Source organism: Suricata suricatta, chromosome 9 (genome assembly GCF_006229205.1).
Source record: "Suricata suricatta isolate VVHF042 chromosome 9, meerkat_22Aug2017_6uvM2_HiC, whole genome shotgun sequence".
NCBI classification, from domain to species: Eukaryota; Metazoa; Chordata; class Mammalia; order Carnivora; family Herpestidae; genus Suricata; species Suricata suricatta.
Genome location: NC_043708.1, coordinates 101,760,208 through 101,781,418, shown reverse-complemented (window position 1 = coordinate 101,781,418; position 21,211 = coordinate 101,760,208). Strand labels below are relative to the sequence as shown.

The 21,211-nt window shown below is 38.1% G+C and overlaps 1 protein-coding gene, 1 long non-coding RNA gene and 1 other non-coding gene across 12 annotated transcripts in view; all 3 read left to right on the top strand.

The window, feature by feature from the left end:
- CSNK1G1 (casein kinase 1 gamma 1) overlaps positions 1–21,211 on the top strand; it is a 169,476-nt gene that overhangs the window by 69,290 nt on the left and 78,975 nt on the right. For all 10 annotated transcript variants that reach the window (XM_029952032.1, XM_029952029.1, XM_029952031.1 and 7 more), the window contains one exon: positions 15,662–15,702. In XM_029952032.1, coding sequence (XP_029807892.1) covers positions 15,662–15,702 — 41 coding nt within the window. The remainder of the gene's footprint in view (positions 1–15,661; positions 15,703–21,211) is intronic.
- On the top strand, positions 1,314–3,986 carry LOC115302035. Its single transcript, XR_003913399.1, has 3 exons — positions 1,314–1,375; positions 1,828–1,930; positions 3,908–3,986. It is a non-coding gene; the product is annotated as an uncharacterized LOC115302035 (long non-coding RNA).
- LOC115303284 lies at positions 3,167–3,364 on the top strand. Its single transcript, XR_003913973.1, has one exon. It is a non-coding gene; the product is annotated as a U2 spliceosomal RNA (small nuclear RNA).

The window sequence follows — 21,211 nt, the reverse complement described above, 5'->3', positions numbered from 1 at the left end:
TCTGTAGCAACCAAAAACCATGCCAAGCAATGAAACAGAAATATTGATGTAGGTGCTTTTACAACATTGTTAAGTTACAACTGTGTATTTGTAAATTGTGTAAGGTCTTCAGATGGAACGGACTAAAACAAGCTTAGAAGTCATGTCATTACTCTCTTTCCCAAGTGGTTAAAAGTAAGAGTCCTGAAGTCATATTGCCTTTCCAGGTTTTATTTTTTTCCTCTATAAGATGAGAGTAGAAATAATACCTAATTTACAGGTTTGTTGTGGAGATAAAATTCAGATAATGCATATAATCCTATAAGTGGTTGGTACATAGTGAGCATTTAGTTTATCTACATAATATAAATATTGTTACAGGGCACCTGGGTGGCTCAGTCGGTTAAGCATAACACAGATATTTTTGTTTAAAAAAAATTTTTTTTAGTTTATTTATTTTGAGAGAGAGCACAAGTGGGGAAGGGACAGAGAGAGAGGGATAGAGAGAATCCCATGCAGGCTCCTGCTGGCAGCACAGAGCCCTACACAGGGATGGAACTCACGAAACTGTGAGATCATGACCTGAGCTAAAACCGAGAGTTGGACGCTTAAGTGACTGAGCCACCTAGGTGCTGAATACAAATATTGTTTAAACTTTTGTTTTAATTTTTCCCAACTTTTTATGAAGATTTGCAAAATTTTACTAAAATGTAAAAAAGAATAAGATGGTGATTATCCATAATATACTGTTAACCTCAATTTACCAGTTAATATTTTGTCCCAGATGCTTTGTATCTTTGGGGATATTGGTGTGAACATTGGTGTGAGTGTGTATGTGTGTGTTTGAACCATTTAAAATTAAGTTGTAAACCTGACAAAATTCCCTCTCAGTAAGGGATGTTTATGTCTCCACTTCACAGTTGTGTAACAGATTATATCCTTTGTTTTGCTTCCATAGTATGTTGTGGACAGACTTCAAATTAAATTAAAATTATGATTCCAGGGGTGCCTGAATGGCACAGTCAGTTAAGTATCTGGCTCTTGGTTTCAGCTCAGGTCTTGATTTCTAGGTTGGTGAGTATGAGCCCCAAGTAGGGCTCCTGCTGAAGGTGCAGAGCCTACTTGAGATTCTCTCTCCTTCTCTCTCCCCTCCTCCGCACTCTCTTTCTCAAAAATACTTAACATTAAAAACATTAAAATTCTTATTTCAGAAATAATATGTTTTATCTTTCTTGAAAAACCACAAATAGATATAAAATTCTTGTTCCTAGTAGTATCATAGTTTAAATTTCTTTTGTTTTACATCCTCTTGGTTTTAACTCCCACAGTTTGTTAAAGGACTCTAACAGAGCTTGAGGAAGAATTCTTTGTCAGCACAGTCCATCATCAATCAGTGGTAGGAATCAACCACTTTATTTATTTATGAGTTTTATTTATTTTTATTTTTTTCATTTTTTAAGTTTATATTTAAATCTAGTTAGCATATAGTTGTAGTATTGGTGTCCCAAGTAGAATTTAGTGATTCATCACTCATATATAATATCCAGGGCTCATCAAGCAGGTGCCCTTTCTGGTACCCATCACCATTTAGCCCTTTAACGACACTCGCTGACACACAGTTTGGATCATGTTATTATGATAATTTTAGAGTGTCACAGATATGATTCTTGGAGGATTATACATTGGTATCTTGGCTAGTTTATCAGGAGAATTTAATGGTGAAATTGCCAGGATTGCTAAAACCCATCTGGAATTGAGTGAGCAGTAGTATGGAGTGAAGATGATTTGGGATTTATTATGAGGAGAGATTAGAATCAATACTTACATGATGTCATCATGCATCCTAAGGAGAAAACTGCCTGAACTTCTACTTTTCCAAAAAGGCAAAGCTTTTATCCAAGGAAGTAGAACTTACTCTCAGCCATGGTGGACCCTCAAAGAGCAGATCATGGTAGGTTAATCTATTTTTTTCCTGAGTTGGGGTTACTAGGGTGAGAGAATGCTATAGAAACATTATTTATTTTTTTAATCAATGTTTTATTTATTTTTGAGAGAGTGCAAGCAGGAGAGGGGCAGAGAGAGGGGGACAGGATCTGAAGTAGGCTCTATGCTGATGGCAGTGAACCAAATGTGGGGCTTGAACTCATGAACTGTGAGATCATGACCTGAGTTCAAGTCGGATGCCCAACCCCACTATGCCCCCAGATACATATTTTTTACAATTTAATTTTTAAATTTAAGTTTTAATTTATTTTTAAAGTAATCTCTACACCCAGGGTGGGGCCTGAACTCATAACTCTGAGATCAGGAGTCACATGTTCAGGCGCCTGGGCGGCTCCGTCGGTTAAGTGTCCGACTTTAACCTGGGTGATGATCTCACAATTGGTGAGTTTGAGCCCCAAATTGGGCTCTGCTCTCTATATGCAGAGCCTGCTTGGGATCCCTTTGTTCTTCTCTCTTTCTGCCCCTCCCCTGCTCACTCTCTCTCTCTCAAAAATAAATAAAACGTTTAAAACAAAAAGTCACATGCTCTACTGACAGCCAGCCAAGACCCTTTCACAATTTTATTTATTGGTTTATTTATCTTAATGTCTATTTATGAAAGAGAGAGAGAGAGAGAGAGAAAGAGAAAATGAGGCTGAGGAGGGGCAAAGAGAGAGAGATACAGAATCCAAAGCAGACTCCAGGCTCCAAGCTTCCAGCACAGAGCCTGATGTGGGACTGGAACCCACAAACTGCGAGATCATGACCTGAGCCGAAGTCAGATGCCCAATTGACTGAGCCACACAGGCGCCCCTACAATTTAATTTTTTTAATGTCTGTTTATTTTTGAGATAGAGTGGGAGAGGGCCAGAGAGAGAGGCAGGCAGAGGATCAGTGTGGGTCTTGAACTCACCAACTGTGAGATCATGACCTGAGCTGAAGTCAGAAGCTTAACAGACTGAGCCACCCAGGTGCCCTATAATTTAGTTTTAATGAAAATAACCATATGGCATAGGTAGTAAAGTCCTGATCTCTACAGGCAAACATTTCTGCTCTTTTAACCATGTCCTCTAGATGCCTCCTTTTTTCTAAGTGTTAACTAAATACTGTTTTTCATTTTTCTTGTGTACCCCATCCCGTCACTCCCAGTGTTCTCCCTGTATACTTAACATCATATATTTTGTTTAAATCATTTTTCTACACAGTCATTTCTTGGCCTTTTGGCTAAGATCAAGTATAGTATCTTTTCTGACTAATTTAATATCTGATATATGTTCTCTTTCCGAGGACAATAAGTTAAATGGTTTTTTTTTTTGAGCAGGAAAATGGAATAGGCGCTTGCTCCGTTCACTCTGTCCATCAACGTGGTATTGGCAGTACCTCCAAGAGTGGTGCACCCCCTCAAGGGCTAAAACACACACGCACACACACACCCCTTTGTTTTTTACATTTATAGTGTTATGGTTGTGAAAATATTGTTCACAACCGAGCTGTGAGAGCACTTTTATGTACATTCCTATGCCCCTTCCATCAGAATTAAAAATTACTGATACTTGGGGTGCCTGGGTGGCTTAGTCTTTTCTAATTAAAAGGCATAATATCCTTCTGGGAATGGATCATGAGATAAGAGGTTCAAATTGTTATTAAACAAAAGTATCTATATTTAATCTGAAAATAAAGTTAAAAATTCTATTTACAATACTATGAAAATAGAATAAATTTAACAGAGTATAAAATTTATACTCTGAAAGCTATAAATGTTGAAAGAAATTAAAAACCTAAATACATGGAAAAACATTCACATTTAGGGCTCAAACAGTATCGTTAAGATGGTAGTACTCCCTAAATTAATCTACAGATTTAACACAATCCCTGTCAGAATTCTAGCTGGGCTCTTCTTTGTAGGAATTGACAGGCTGATCCTAAAATTCGTATGTTGTTGCAGGGTGCCCAGAAGAGCCAAAACAGTTTTGGGAAAGCAAGAATAGAGTGGAATGATTCATACTTCTTGGCGCAGCAACAGTGATCTAATTCTCTGGCATTAGAATAGACATAATAGATTGAGAATCAGATCTGAATCTGTGGTCCAGTGCTTTTTGACCAGTGTGTCAAGACCATGCAATGGGAAACTGTATTTTTTCAACAGATGCTCTGAGGACAACTAGATTCTCATAAAGGATTTGATTTGAACCTGGACCTCACCATATTTTTTTTTGACCTCACCATATTTAAAAATTAATATTTTAAGTGAATCAAAGAACTAAATGTAAGAGCCCAAAATAAATCTCTTAAAAGATAAAGCTAAACCTTCACACCCTCAGATTTGACAATGGATTCCTAGTTAGGAACAAAAGCACAGACAACAAAAGAACAAATCAATAATATATTAGGCTGTTTTAATGATGAGCAAATTCAAATCATTCACAATCCATGGTTTTAGTTTTTCTAGAATCATTTGCTTTACTTTAAACTGTGTTCATAGTTGTCTTTTTTTTACTTTCAGTCCTTTTACTTTTGAAAGGATCAAGTGGACTTTTCTTCTATGTCTGACTGGTATTATAACCTTCTCCTTGTCCATGAGTCTTGTTTGGTCTTCTCATTTTCCACACTTACACTGCAGAGGTCTTGAAATAGCAAATAATCTGCCTGTTCTGAAAATATACTTCAAATCTATTAGGTATTCATAATGAAAATTTTTTTAATTAATACTTTTTTTGAGGGCACCTGGGTGGCTCAGTCGATTAAGCCTCCAACTTCGGCTCAGGTCATGATCTCACGTTCGTGGGTTCGAGCCCGGCGTCGGGCTCTGTGCTGACAGCTAGCTCAGAGTCTGGAGCCTGCTTCCAGCTCTGTGTCTCCTTCTCTCTCTGACCCTCCCCCTCTCATGCTCTGTCTCTCTCTGTATCAAAAATAAATAAAACATTAAAAATTTTAAAAAACCAACTTTTTTTGATGTTTGTTTATTTTTTGAGAGAAAGACAGAGTATGAGTGGGGGAGGGGCAGAGAGAGAGGGAGACACAGAATCCGAAGCATGCTCCAGGCTCTGAGCTGTCAGCACAGAACCCAACCCAGGACTCAAACTCATGAACTACGAGATCATGATATGAGTCAAACTCGGACGCTTTAACTGACTGAGCCACCCAGGTGCCTCTTTAATGAACTATTTTTTAATAAGATATACCTGAGATTTGCATCAAAATAATTTAGTTATTGAAATTGGGTGAGGTTACATGAGGCAATCATTATATAACTTTAAAACTTTACATAATTAAATTTAAAAATTAATGAAAGTACTTCGGTATTTTTCTGCTATAAAATATCATACTTTCTAAAGTGATTCATTTTAATTTTTTTCCTCACCACTGTGTTATAGGAACTTTTATGCATTTGCTTAGTAAAGCAGAAGCCTCTGTAAGTACTCTATAGGCTCACCTTCTTGAAATGGATTATATAGGTCTTTCTTTGATCCCACTTGTAAATACTGCCCCACCCTTTTACCTCACCCTACTAAGCCTCATTCCAGACTTTGAGCCATTAGAGAACCCCTCATTTTTCTTACTTTCAGATTGATTATAATACTGTGTTTAATAGTTTAGGAAAGTCAATGAAGTTAGGCCAATCACTGACTCAAAATGAGATCAATGAAACTGCTTTTCAGAGGTTTTTTTTTTTTTAAGCATGTATTCACCTTTAAGAGACGGAGAGACAGAGCACAAGCAGGGGAGGTGTAGAGAGAGAGGGAGACATGGAACCCAAAGCAGGCTCCAGGCTCTGAGCAGTGAGCACAGAGTCCGACGTGGAGCTCGAACCCACAAACTGTGAGATCATGACCTGAGCTGAAATCGGCCACTTAACAGCGTGAGCCACCCAGGTGCCCCAGAAGGTTTGTATTAAAAAATTTTTTTCCACATATATATTTTTGAAAGTTTTGACTTAAATTCCAGTTTGTTAACATACAGTGCATTATTAGTTTCAGGTTATAATATAGTGCTTCAACACTTTCATAAAATACCCAGTGCTCATCACAGCAAGTGCACTCCTTAATCCCCATCACCTGTTTTACCCATCCCTACCCACCCATCTCCCCTCTGGTAACCAATCGTTCTCTAGTTAAGAATTTTTCAAAAGTTGGGCGGAGGGGGAGCTCCTGGATGGCTCAGTCATTTGAGTGTCCGACTCTTGATTTAGGCTTAGGTCATGATCCCAGGGTCATGGGATCTAACCCTATGTCTGGCTCCACAGTGGACATGGAGCCCACTTAAGATTCTCTCTCTCTCTCTCTCTCTCTCTCTCTCTCTCTCTCTCTCTCTCTCTCTCCCTCTCCCTCTCCCCCTCTCCCTCTCTCTCTCTTTCTCTCTCTCTCCCCCTCTCCCTCTCCCTCTCCCTCTCTCTCTCTCTCTCTCTCCTCCTCCTCCTCCTCCTCCTCTTGCCCCTCTTCCTCCATGTTCGCCCTCGTTCTCTCTCTCCCTTCCCCCCTCAAATTAAAAACAAGTTTGATTCTTGGTTTGCCTCCCTTTCTTTCCCCTGTGTTAATTTGTTTTGTTTCTTAAATTCCACATATGACTGAAATCATATCATACTTGTCTTTCTCTGACTGATTTACTTCACTTAGCATTATACTATGGCAAGATTTCATTCTTTTTTAATGGCTGAGTAATATTCCACTGTGTGTGCGCACGCATACACATACCACATCTTTATCCATTCCATCAGTTAGTAGACACTTGGGCTGCTACCATAATTTGGCTGTTGTAGATAATGCTGCTGTAAACATCGGGGTATTTTTAGCTCTTTGAATTAGCATTTCTGTATTCTTTGGATAAATACCTAGTAGTACAATTGCTGGATTGTAGGGTAGTTCTATTTTTAACTGTTTTTTGAGAGTGCACACTCGTGCATGGGAGCAAGGGAAGGGAGGAAGGACAGAGAGAGAATCTTAAGCGGGCTCCATACTCAGGGTGGTCTGGAACCCAGTGTGGCTCCCACAACTGTGAGGTCATAACTTGAACTGAAATTAAGAGTCCAATGTTTCACTGACTAACCCATCCAGGTGCCCCTGTTTTTAACTTTTTGAGGAACCTCCATTCTGTTCTCCAGAATGGCTGCACCAGTGTGCATTCCCACTAACAGTGCAAGAGAGTGCCTCTTTCTCCTGTCTTCACCAGCACCTGTTGTCTCTTATATTGTTGATTTTAGCCATTCTGACAGGTGTGAGGTGATATCCCATTGGTGTTTTGATTTGCATTTACCTAATGGTGAGCGATATTGAGCATGTATGTCTTGTTTGGGAAAACATTCATGCCTTCTGCCCATTTCTTTTTTTCTTTCTTTCTTTCTTTTTTTTTTTTAAGTTTATTTAGAGAGAGAGAGCCCCCGAGAGTGAGAGGGGAGAGAGAAAGAGAAAGAGAATCCCAAGCAGGTTCCACACTGTCCATGAAGGGCCCAATGTGGGGCTCAAGCTCACGAGCCATGAGATAATGACCTGAGCTGAGATCAAGAGTCAGTTGCTTAGCCACCCAGAGACCTCATCTTCTGCCCATTTCTTAACTGGGTTTTTTGGTTTTGGGGTGTTGAGTTTGATAAGTTCTTTATAGATTTTGGATACTAAACCTTTATCAGATAAGTCATTTGCAAATATCTTCTCCCACTCCATAGGTTGCCTTTTGGTTTTATTGTTTCCTTCACTGTGCAGAAGTATTTTAGTTTGATGAAGTCCTAGTAATTTGTTTCTGTTTGCCTTGCCTCCAGAGACACATCTAGAAAGAACTTGCTATGACCCAGGTCAAAGAAGTTACTGCTTATGTTCTCCTCTAGGATTTTTATGTTTACAAGTCTCACATTTAGGTCTTTCTTTCAGTTTGAATGTATTTTTGTGTGTGGTGAAGGAAGGTGGCCCAGGTTCATTCTTCTGTGTAGAGCTGTCCAGTTTTCCCAACACCATTAGTTGAAGAGTCTTTTTTTTCCCCCTTCATTGGATATTCTTTCCGGCTTTGTTGAAGATTAATTGTCCATATAGTTATGGGTCCCCTTTTTGGTTTTTCTATTCTGTTTCTATGGTCTGTGTATCTATTTTTGTGTTCGTACCATACTGCTTTGATAACTACAGCTTTATAATGTAACTTGAAATCTAGAATTGTGATGCTTCCAGTTTTGCTTTTCTTTTTCAAAATTGTTTCAGCCATTGGGGAGTATAGACGTTTTATATTATTTGTTCTTCCAATTCATGAGCATGGAATGTCTTTCCATTTCTTTGTGTCATCTTCAATTTTTTTTTTATCAGTGTTTTACACTTTTCAGAGTACAAGTCTTTCACCTCTTTGGTTAGGTTTCTTCCTCAGTATCTTACTGTTTGGAGTTGAATTCCCCCTACTAATTGAGCCAGCCAGATTACCCCCAGGTTTTTATTGGTCGCATTTGCTTTTTGACCATGACACACTAAAAAATACATTGTGATCCAGTACATACACAATTTAATATGAATATATATCTGAAGCAAACATTTAATGACATAATACCCTTGCTAAGTGTGATGTACTGTATTTTTAATTTTATACTACTTTTTTAAAGAACATGTTGGTCGGGGCACCTGGGTGGCTCAGTCGGTTGGGCGTCTGTCTTCAGCTCAGGACATGGTCTCACGGTTGGTGGGTTCGAGCCCTGCTTCGGGCTCTGTGCTGACAGCTAGCTCAGAGCCTGGAGCCTGTCTTCAGATTCTGTGTCTCCCTCTCTCTCTGACCCTCCCCTGTTCATGCTGTCTCTCTCTCTCTCTCTCTCTCTCTCTCAAAGAAATAAAAACAGTAAAAAAAAAAAAAAAAAAAAAGACCATGTTGGTCAGGACCCCTTGTATTTATTTTAATTTTTTTAATGTATATTTTTGAGAGTGAGACAGAGTATAAGTGGGGTAAGGGCAGAGAGAGAGGGAGACACAGAATCTGAAGCAGGCTCCATGTGCTGGCTGTTGGCCTCAAACCAACAAACCGTGAGACCATGATGAAGTCAGACAACCAACTAAGCCATCCAGGCACCCTTTGGACCACTTGTATTTATTTATTTCATACTTCACTAATAGATCATATCCTGCAGTTTAGAAAACATTTTAACATTGTCTAAAATAGGCATGTTAATAAGTAAATAAATAAACAAAATAGACCTGCTTTTGCATATTAATAATAAACATGCTCTATAACATTACCAGTATTGTTAAGCAAGATTTAATTTTTAAAAATATACTACTAATATTGATATGTAATCCCTTCAAAAAATACAGCACAACGAGAAATTATTCTTGCTATTAACTGCTAACCATTTGGAAACATTTCTGCATAGTGAATTAATTCTCTAGTAGAATTAACTAAAAAATGAAAAAGATTTGTGGCTTTTTTTTAATGCTATAGTTCTATTTGTTATCTTCTTACCCCTAAGCATACTGCCTACTTAAAAAGATGTTCTCTTGGTGGTAGAGGCACTAGGCCAGCCTGTCCTCTTTGCTCTAAATACACACGGTAACCAGTGAGAGCGTTACATGAAAGCAGTCTCTTGTTTTAACACAAAATACTTCAAGTTCATTTGGCTGGATTTTTTTTTTTTTTTACAAGTTCTAGGTAGTAATTTATAAATGTACTACTTTCACTTTAGGGCAAGAAAATGTGACAGCTGGAGATCTAACTAAACTGGGAACCCGAGGCTGTATGTTCCTTTATCAGTGTGACTCTGAGAACTGAGACCTGCTGGTTCTTTGAAATAATGCTGTGTCTGATGAAGCTTACGGTAAATGTTGTCTCTGTAGGTGACTTACTGAAATAGGAAGTCTTCATGCGGTGGGTTTTATGGGCAGCATCACATCCAGGGCTGCTGCTTCAAAAGGGCTGAGTTTAGACGTAATGCTCCAAAAACTACTATGTAATGCAGTTTCATTTCCATTAACAATAAAAGAACTCATAGCCAGGAAGTGAGCATGGGAAGCATTGTGGATTTTGTGCAACAGAAACTAAAAGCTTTGAGTGCCTGGGATTGTGCCATCTCATCGATGGCATTTTGCTGTCCATTAAACTACCTGCGTTTCTCACAGTTATTGATATATTTTAAATATATATATTTAAGGAATCTATTTTAGCTGAAGCAGTCATTTATTTTAAATGGGCGGCATTTTAGCCCTCTCTCTTTGTAATTAAATTCAGAGCAAAATTTTTGAGTAAGTATATCACTGAGGAGATTAGTGGCTGAGTGATTGTCTAGCCTTCTACGTGGCTGCATTTTGTGCTGGCCTGTTCAGTCTTCATGATGCCTTCTGGCACAGAAATTCATTTGAGTGATGCATAGCACAAGAAAATTATCTCGTCACCTCCAGTGCCTCTTAGGAATAAGGATAATTGCTTTGTAAGAGGGTGACGTGTTCAGTTCTTTTGGTGCCCCCAGAGAAAGTAAGCAAACACAAGCCGGCATTTTGTGATATATCAGCCATCACATTTGGGGTGAACATAGGCTACCAAGGATTCCTTATGTTTCTGTGATTATATTTTTAAAATTCTTCTAAGGCTATTCATTTATTTTGAGAGAGAGGCAAAGGGAGTGTGAGAACATGAGTGGGGGAGGAACAGAGAGAGAGAGAGAGAAAGAGAAAGAGAAAGAGAGAATATATTCCAAGCAGGCTTCCTGCTATTAGTGCAGAGCCGGACCCAGGGCTGGAACTCACAAACTGGGAGATCATGACCTGAGCCAAAGTCAAGAGTTAAACACTTGACCAGCTGAGCCACCCAGGGTTCCCTATATTTTATATAGATACGAAAGTTGAAGCTGAGAGACGTTTCATAATTACCCGTTACTTTTAGGTTTAGTGGGAACTTGCGGGGAGGCATCATAATGGCAGAGTGGAAGAGTGCCTCGTCTCTTGGTTCTTTCTGTCTCCACTAATGAAGATATTTTTGACCCTTCTCTTTTCCTTCTCCTTCACATTTACAGGTAATCCGAAGGTGATTAGTTTTGTCTTATTGAAATGCCTTGATTATAAATCATATTTTTAAAGTTGTTTTCTTCCAGGAATTATTGGCTCCTACCCTGCAATAATAAAAGAAGTAGATAAAAAATAGATTTATCTAGCACCTTGCAGTTTAGAAAGAACTTTCACGGGGCACGTAGGTGGCTCAGTCGGGTAAGCGTCCGGCTTCGGCTCAGGTCATGATCTCACGGTTCGTGGGTTCGAGCCCCACATCAGGCTCTGTGCTGACAGCTACCTCGGAGCCTGGAGCCTGCTTCAGATGCTGTGTCTCCCTCTCTCTCTGACCCTCCCCTGCTCACACTGTCTCTCTCTGTCTCTCAAAAATAAATAAAAAACAAAAAAATTTTAGAAAGAACTTTCATGTATTCTAACTCATGTAATGCTCATAACTACACTGTGTGTGGTAGGTGTTATTCTTCAAATATTCTGCTATCAAAGCTTCCCCTTCATCTTCTTTCAAGGTATTCTCCTCTCTTTTATTTTATACTTTGGGGCCAGATTAGTATTTTTAAAATACAACTTTCACCATTATACTTTTACTTATGGCACAAGACCTTTGTTGGTTTCACAGCAAGCTGAATAAAGAGATCACAACTCGTGTATTTGCACTTAGGATTATCCATACCTGATTATAAATTAGTCTCCTTTTTTTATTATCCTAGAACTTTTTCAGAACCTTCTGAATGTTAAGTCAATTTGTTTCACTGCAGCAAGCATCTGTTACTTATTACATATCAGTTACTATATATGGTGCCAGAGTTAAAAAGATGAGTTGAACATTTTTTTGACCTCTTTAAGGCATAAACACACACACATAAAGTGAGAGAGAAGAGGAAAACAAGTGAGAAATGTTAATAAAATTTTGGAAGCTAGAAAGCAGATAGTTAAGTGGTAATTGACTTAGCAGTCCAGAGAAAGTTGATGATTGAAAGGGTAGGGGGGTTTGTAACAAATTACACTTGTTAAGCTACAGAATTGGAGACACTAGGAGCTCAGAAAGTAGGGATGCAGAAGGAGTGAAAACAGCTTAGTTGCAAGTCTATATCCGAAGTGGTTGGATGGCTAAATCATCTCCCTCCCTGGCATCCCCTGGCAGATACTCTGTCCCACCCTCACAGGAGATGGAAGGTTCACACTGTAGAAAGTGAAATACACTGTCAAACCTGGGCTACCCAATGGGGAAAATGAGAAAAAGCTTACCCAAGTGGTTGGCGAGACCCTCTGCCCTGGACTCTGGAAGAAGCAGATCTATAAGTGCCTGGAATTTCTTTAAACTCCTACATTTTTTTTTCTTCAAAAGAAATCTGTGCAATTTCTGTAATATAAAAAGTTTGTTTTACTATTAAAAAAAAGATATTTCCCAAATCTTCAAAGGAAAGTGAGGATCTAGGAAAAGTGTATCTTATTTGTGTAGCTTATGCCCTGGCACATCTCTGTGTATGCTTGGTTGTCCATACCCCAGGGTAAGAAGCTGGCATTCAAGATGATTCACACTCCAGCCATATTGGATCTTTCTGACTTCACTTCTCACCATTTTTCTCCATTTCCTTTGTGCTCCATTCATACCGGTCCACATGTAGGGTATCAGATTCTGTGCATTTTCTATCATGTTTCCACCTCACTATTCAAATTAGTATTTTTTATATACTATGAAATACCCTATATTCTCTTCTCTGTCCTTCCAAGATTCACTGTGAACGCCACTTGTGGTCAGATGCCTTATGCTTCCTCATCCAGGCTCCTCTATTGACTTGTTCATTCTCTTTTAACTCTCATCACATTATGTGATTAATTCAATAAACTTGTGTGCCACCTGCGCAAGGCCCTGTGTGAGGAGCTAGAATACAGTCTCTGCAGGGTGAGAACTGGGTGTTACTCATCTTAGATGGTCAATATCTGCATATGATGTGTATTAAATATTCAAATGCTTTCCCCTACCTCTGGTCTCTTATTATTTTAATTGATCATTTATGTTTCCTCACAAGTGATTATTCAAAATCACAAATCTGATCGTGACTACCCTACTCAAAAACTTTGTTTTAAACTTTAAGATGGCCTTGAGGACGTTTCTCATGTATACTGAGTGTTACTTCTCTAGTCCCATTTCTACCCTAACCCCTCTTTGTCCCTGCCCCTTCCTGATCCTCACAGTGCAACTTACCGTCCATCTACTCCAGGACCACCTATCATTCTCAGATTATGCCATCTACTTTGTCACTTTTTTGTTTGTTCATACAGTTTCTTCACTTTGGGATGCCTCTTCTCCTTCTTCAACTATTAAAATCCTACTCATTTTTTAAGACTCTTGGGGGAAGGAGGTAGAGGGAACATAAAAAGAAAAGAATTTATTTCTTGAGAACTCCTGAATTGCCTTCTCTCTTTTCTTGCTCACAGATCAGAATCTAGGTTTGTTAGTCTGTTACACTTACAACCACCACTTCACTTTAAATGTTATATTTATTGAATTAAAGATCTGTTACTTCACACATATACTTCAAAGATTAAGTTATCTTTGACAGTAAAGGCATGTTATACTTAAATGAGTAAGGGGTGAATTTTCAGACCCCTGCCTTCCATAGGTGTTCTAACTGTAAAAACTGGTGGAAGGAGGTGTCCAATTCAGAAAGACTCCTAAAGGTATTTACAATTTGAAATGGACTGTTTTCCTCTAAGTAACGCTAAGTTCTTAGGGTCAGCCTTGTGCCAAAACTGAGCTGGGACCACAATAATAGTGCTTATACTGTGCTGGGAAGGGTTATCCTGAAAAATCTTTATGCAGAATTGTACCTGGCATGAGATAAGTCTGTGGCAAAGCTGAAGTTTTTAGTTTCTTTAAACAAAAAATAAAATTTAACTTTGTACATGCAGGGAACTTTAATCTCCCTCTATTGGCCGTTTCTGTCTCATCTGTTCCTCTCTCAGCTACTAGTTTCCTTTTCCTAATTTCATCAAATATGTTTTTAAAAATGTTTTTGGTGGGAAGCTTAATCAGAAACACAAACTTTTGGAAGCTAAATGCAGTTAATACAGAGAGAAAAAAAATACCTGTTCTCTACTTTGACTTGTTTAAAAAGGAACTTGTTCATCTTTAATGGTATCTTACGTATTTCTCTGGCAGTCGGCAAGTCCTCTTTATTATGTTACTTGCAGACATAAGTTATTCCTAAATTAGTGTACTCTTTGACACATAAAGGTGCTCAGCAACCTGATAGCCTTATTAAAAGTATAGTGGTATAGTTTGCAAAGGGCTGCCTATTGTTTAGATCTTGGTTAAAATAGGAACTTTTATTTGCAAGCAGCTTTTTGTTTCCATGGTAAAGTGGGGGGTTTTTTCATTATAGAAGCTATAATATATAAAACTCAGAAAATACTAAGAAACAGTCATTTTAATACCTTAATGTACATCTTTCTATATCCTTCTCCATGTATATATATTTAGCCATGTACATATATGTGTGTGTGTGTAAATACATTACTTCTGTGTATTGTTTAAAAAGTAATTATAGTGGCGCCTGGGTGGCTCAGTCGGTTAAGCCTCCGACTTCGGCTCAGGTCAGATCTCATGTTCGTGGGTTCGAGCCCCGCGTCAGGCTCTGTGCTAAAGCTAGCTCAGAACCTGGAGCCTGTTTCCGGTTCTGTGTCTCCTCTCTCTGCACCTCCCCCTCTCATGCTCTGTCTCTCTCTGTATCAAAAATAAATTTAAAAAAACATTAAAAAATTAAAAAAAAAAGTAATTATACTATCTGTTCCAGTAACTTTTCATCAGTCAGAGTTTTGAGTGTCTGAGACGTGCAGAACGGAGTCATAAGTACCATGAGGCACTGAGAAAACTGTTGGATAAATAGTTCCTACCCGAAGAAATGTGAAGTCCAGTGCAGGGACTGAACTCCAAGTACTTAGGAGGAATTAAAATTCGCCTTCAGGAATCAGTAGAGGTGGGCAGGTGAAGATAGCTGAGTACCCAGCATGTGGGACGAGCTCACTAAGAGGTTAATTGCTGCCCTCCTCCTCCTCCTCCTCCTGTCAGGCACTTCCTCTAGATGTCTAGGAGAGGGCTGATTCCACTTACTCATGTAGAGAAGTTGAGAGGAAAATCCTTACTATTTCAGGAAGAACTTTGAGATGTGTAAGTTATCCAGGTAGAGAGCTGCTTTTTGCACAGAAAGAGCTAGCGTTCTGGGGAAGAATCCAAACAGCTTTGAGAACCATTTACTTAGAGACAATAGGTGAGTTTTAGGGCAGTAGTTGGTTTTATTTCACACTTTCCGCCAACCAAAGTGGACACTAAATACCATTGACAAATAATATATAATTCCTATTTGTTAATTTAAAAAGTGAGGGTTTGTGTTTATTGTGCCAAGAGTCAAAATTTCAGTATCTTTGACATTCTGGTACTTCTTGGTTTGCTTCCTGGCCTAGTTGTCGGGAAATAATAAATAACAGAACGTGTGTGAGAGAGAGGAGACTTGTTTCATTTTTTCTAAGTTCTCATGTCTAACTTAAATTTCCAAATTCTCAAGTGGTTTCTATTCTTGTCTTACTGGGTCTCATTATCTCTTTTGCTTTTCGCTTATAAATCATGTTTCATATATGTGAATAGCGTTGGGAACATGACCTTTCTCATGACCCTGTAAGCTAAGATTTTGCTGTGCATTTCCCAAAATAAATGTCACTAAAACATATACATTCTGCTTTTCCCCTAGGTAAAAATCTCTACACCAATGAATATGTAGCTATCAAACTGGTGAGTAGAATCTATGTTTGTAGTAATTATATTTTGGTGCTCTCACCCTTCACAGATCTTTTTACAGGAAATAGTTGTAAGCATTCACAAAAATACTAATGTTTTTTTCCTTTGCATATGGTCCCACGTAGTCCTTTTCCTTTAGCCATATATAGTGCTACAGCGATGAATCACTGTACACCGTGCAACACTCTACAGTTAGATGATGCCAACTAAACTTGTGGCAGCAGTGCATCAAAAAATACTTCTTAAAAATAGCTGGAAGAAAAAAATTGCTGGAAGGCTAGTAATTTCTGTGCGGCTTGTACCGTTCCCAGTGCTATTTTAAAAGATAAAAGCATTGGAAATTTTATCATTTTCTTTTGCTTGACTATGATCCATTTTTAAAATGTAAGGTATTTTTTAATATACTTAGTAGAGGGCCACATCTGATCATCAATTCATTGCTTTTAATATCTGTCATATGTGACAAACACATCTTGTCAGATTTGAAGCAAAAAGTTCACTTGGATTTGTTGCACTAATGAATAATTAACCTAGTCATTAACGATAGCATCCTCTTAAAAATATATATTATTTTTGAGGAATAGTAATTTTAGAAGAAAATTCTTTATCTTATATTTAAGGTAATACAAAATCATTTCTAGTCGTATGAAATTATGTCATGTGACTAGTTTCTATGAAACTGTGTAAATGTTTGACCTTCTAATAAGTTCCCCAGGGTTTGCAGGCAGTTTGGGGCTTTATTAGTTGGAAGACAGAAGAGTGAAGGGTTGAAGGAAGTATCCTGTGATTGTTGAAGTAACGCGGTTCTTTCCTAACAGACTGCACTCCACCACATCCACACCTGCTCTCTGTGTGGATTGAGCTTGTCAGTTTGTAGAAGAGTCAGAGTTGTTTTGTGAAGAAGACAGCTATGAGGCAGTTATCAGATTGGTTTCTCTGCAAAGACGTATGCAGGAAGCAGGGCTTAGAGCAGGTAGCTGCTAGGGAACCACGGCTTCTGTTTGTTGACTTAGAACTCTTGTAAGAGAAACAGGAAGACAGGTAATGGGTGTAACAATGCAGGCCAGCCATTGTCTCAGACTGAATATCAAAGTATCAACCATAGTTTTTATTTATAGGAATTTGGTTCTGTAAAAGTGTTCTCTACCTCATCTGATTTTTTACTTTTTCTGTTTTATGACTTTGGTAAGTTGGACTAGTAACCAGGAGTAGCTCCTGAAACTCATGAAAACACTGTCTCAATACTGTATATTTGTTACTGTCCTTTTATTTATCCAGACCTCTCTTGGAGCCTTTTTGTTAGGGGCAATTTTTTCTATCTATATTTCTTCTTCCAAGTTCATACTAGTCAACCTAGTTCAATAAGCTTATATAACATATTGTTGACATGACACAACACTGCATTTCACTTACAGTTTATTAAACTTTATTCTACTTTGTGTAGCCTTGAGAGTGATAGCTAAAAGTAGACTTCATGTCATCTATTATGGTGTGTCTCAGGAGCTCATTTCTCTTTCAAATAAATCTTAAATAAAGACTTTTTATAGGATAGCAATCTTGTCTATGGATCTCCTCTCTTGCTGTTGGGCTGTGTTCTCCACGGGAGATAAGAGGGCAGTAACTGAGCTCTTTTCACTGTAACAGCAAAATTTGCCTTAAGCATTATAGTCCTGCAAGGTAGCCGTCTGCTGTTGGTTTAGAATTTCAGGCAGACATGTGTGTTCCAGAATAACCGTGATTCTGGCAAATAGCCAGCCCTCTGTGGAAGTGTAATCAGCATCTGGCACAGAAATACAAGGAAGCCCTGCTGGTGTTGTTTTCCTTCTACTTTGTGTGGATCTTCATTTTGGGATCTTGTTTCTTGGATTTCTAGGAACCTATTTAAAAAACCATACACAACAGAATAGTATAATGAACCCTTCCTTTACCCCCAATCACCAAGATTTCCTAGGTTCTTTTTAACAGAAGTTTTCTAACAGTTGTTTAAAAAAGAATTCTCTCCATGCTGCTAATCTTGTTGCCCTCCACAAAGTGTAGACTTCGTGTTTACAATGTCCTTTGTTCATAGTGTTTCCAGGAGAGCTCAGCTTCAGTTGTCTGAGCAGGCTTCAAGTATATGCTAAGGGGTTGGCTTGAAGGGTGTAATACTTTGATCCATGATAAAAAGCTCCTGCTGTCCGAATATATGTGACATATATGCCCACATTCAGCCTTGTAACTCAAAGAGTTTTTGCTTTTTTAATCTGCTTGCTTAGTCACCCAGCATCAGATTGAATATTTCCTATTGCCGCGTGTACTGTGAAGTTTTAGTGTTATGTTTGAAGAAGGATCTGTGGCTTTTTCATTCATTGCTCCTTGTGGTTTGTCAGAATCCAAAGACTTTCTCCAGGACAAAACCTCCAGAAAGATCAACCTCTAGTTCCATATTAATTTGTTTCTCTTGGGCTCATTGTGAATTATTAATAATTGCTCTGAAGGACAAATTCTGTAATTGGCTGCTTTAATGGTGCTCCAGTGGAAGATCTACAATCAGATGGAGACCCTCCAGAGTGACCCTTCCCTATTTGAAGAGAGAAATGAATAAAGAAGTGACTTTAGAGTATAATTAGCTTTATGTACTTTTTCTTTTGACTCTAAGAATCTTGAGAAGCTTGAACTCCAACTCTGATGATTACTGATTTTATAATCAAAGAAGGATATGAATTCTTTCATTGAGCTCATTAGAGATATGAACTATGTTAGCCTGCCTGAATTTATTTAGAAAAGCCTTCCTACAAGCAAATGGGTAGACTAGATAACTTCAAGGAAACTTCTGAATTCTTTGATTTATGAAATCTGTTTCTTAAGAAAAATGCAAAAACTTCAAGTGGGTTCAGGAAGAACTTTCAAAGATAAGCAAAGAACCAAAAAAATAGGACCAATGAGGAAAGATTAAAGGAATTGAAATTACTTTATCTGAAAAAGATGTCTAAGAAACAATTGGATAGTTTTGTAATTTGAGGATAGTTATTATAGTATTCACAGGTTATTGAGGAGCTATTTTATCTTGTTGACAAAAGGGTTAAGTTTTGGTAGTAGAGATTTAAACTACATATAAATACCTTCGAAATCATAAATGTGTTAAATGTCAGCCTGAATTGTCAAGGGAAGCTGTGTGATCTCCTTCTGTTGAGCCTATCTTAGAAAGAGGACAAGTGGGGCGCCTGGGTGGCTCAGTCAGTTAAGCGTCCGGTTTCGGCTCAGGTAATGATCTCACAGTTCCTGGGTTCGAGCCCCGCATGGGGTTCTGTGCTGACAGCTAGCTCAGAGCCTGGAGCCTTCTTCGGATTCTGTGTCTCCTTCTCTCTCTGACCCTCTCCTGCTCATGCTGTCTCTCTCTGTCTCTCAAAAAATAAATAAAAGCATTAAAATAAAAAAATAAAAAAAAAAGAGGACAAGTAACCATTCATCTGAGAAAGGACAGTTTTTTCAACAAATGTTTTTGGGAATACCAGATATCCACATGCATTGAAGTTGAAGCATTACCTTACATCCTATGTAAAAAAATTAACCCAAAATGGATCAAAGACTTAAACGTAAGAGCCAAAACTATAAATCTCTTAGAAGAAAATGTGGAGGAAAAGCTTCATGACATTAGATTTGGCCGTGATTTTTTAGATATGACTTAAAAAGCACAAAAAAGAAAGGAAAAAAGATAAATTGGATTTTATAAAAATTAAAAACTCTTGAATGTCAAAGGACTCTGAACATAGTGAGAAGGCAACCCATGGAATGGGAGAAAATATTTAAAAATCACATATCTGATAGAGAATTATATCTAGAGTCTATCATTTTTTTCAAAGTTTTTATTTTTGAGAGTGCGAACACAAGTGGGGGAGAGACAGAGAGAGAGGATCCCAAGTAGGGGCTCGAACCCACGAGCTATGAGGTCATGACCTGAGCAATAATCAAGAGTTGGATGCTTAACTGAGTTACCCAGGTGCCCCTAGAATTTACCATTTTAATAACTTTTATGTGTACATCTCAATGACATTAAGTACATTCACATTGTTGTGCAACCATTGCCACCATCTCCAGAACTTTTTCATCTTCCTCAACTGAAATTCTGTACCCATTAAACATGGACTCTCCATCCTTGCCTTCATAGCCCCTGGCAACCACCATTGAATTTTCCCTCTGTGAATTTGACTGCTTTAGGTACCTCATAAGTGGAATCATGCAGTATTTGTCCTTTTGTGTCTGTCAGGTCTCTCCCCTCCCCTCCCCTCCCCTCCCCTCCCCTCCCCTCTTCTCGTCTCTACTCTTCCTCTGTCTCCTCTTTTCCTCTCCTCTCCTCTTTTTCTTTCTTTTCTAAGTTTATTTATTCTTAAGTAATCTCTACACCCAACATGTGGCTCAAACTCATGACCCTAAGAAAAAGAGTTGCATCCTCTTCTGACTAAGCCAGGCAGGCGCCCTGTGTCTGGCTTATTTCATGTAGCACAATGTCTTCAGTTTTTATCCATGTTGTAATATATGTCAGGATGCCTTTCTTTTTTATGACTAAATAATACTCCATGCGGGTGTAGAACTAAATGTAATCATATTTTGTTTACTCATTTGTTGATAGATACTTGGGTTGCTTCTACTTTTTGGTTATTGTGAATAGTGCTGCTATGAACATAGGTTTACAAATATCAATTTGAGTCTCCACTTTCAGTGTTTTCAGGTATATATCTAGAAGTGGAATTGCTGAATCCTGTGGTAATTTTGTTTAATGTTTTGAAAACTTGCCATACTATCTTCTATAATAGCTATACCATTTTACATTCCCACCAGCAATGCACAAGAGTTCCAATTTCTGCTCATCTTCACCCATGATTACTTTCTGTGTTTTTGATAATAGCTATCCTAAAGGGTTTGTAGATCTGTCTTCTAGGGTAATGTTTGATTTTCTTGTTAACTAGTCCACTATACAGTCAGTTCAGAATACTTAACCATCCAGTTCTTCAAGTTCAGTGTAGAACAAAATGACCTGGTAGTTTGACTGTTTTATCTCCAAGGTCTGTAGAAAACTCAATTTTTGCAAACTTTAACATCATATTGATTAAAGATACATATTTTAATTAAAATTGCAATCTTTAATTCTCTTAAGTGTAAAAATAAATATGCATATAATGTTCCTACAGCATTATTCATAATAATGAAAACTGAAAACAGTCCAAGATGTCTGAAAATTATGGTATGTGCTTGTATGCATGTGCATTCGTACACACACACATGCAGGAATACTACAGCCATTAAATATTATGTGAAGCTTTATGGGGCACCTGGATGCCTCAGTTGGTAGAGCATGTGACTCTTGATCCCAGGATTGTGAGTTTAAGCCCCACTTAGGGTGCAGAGCCTACTTAAAAAATTATATAAAGCTGTATACTGCCATGGAAAGATGTCATTATTACATTGTTGAATTTAAAGATATATTACAGAAAAGCAAATATACTGTGATCTCATTTTAAATATA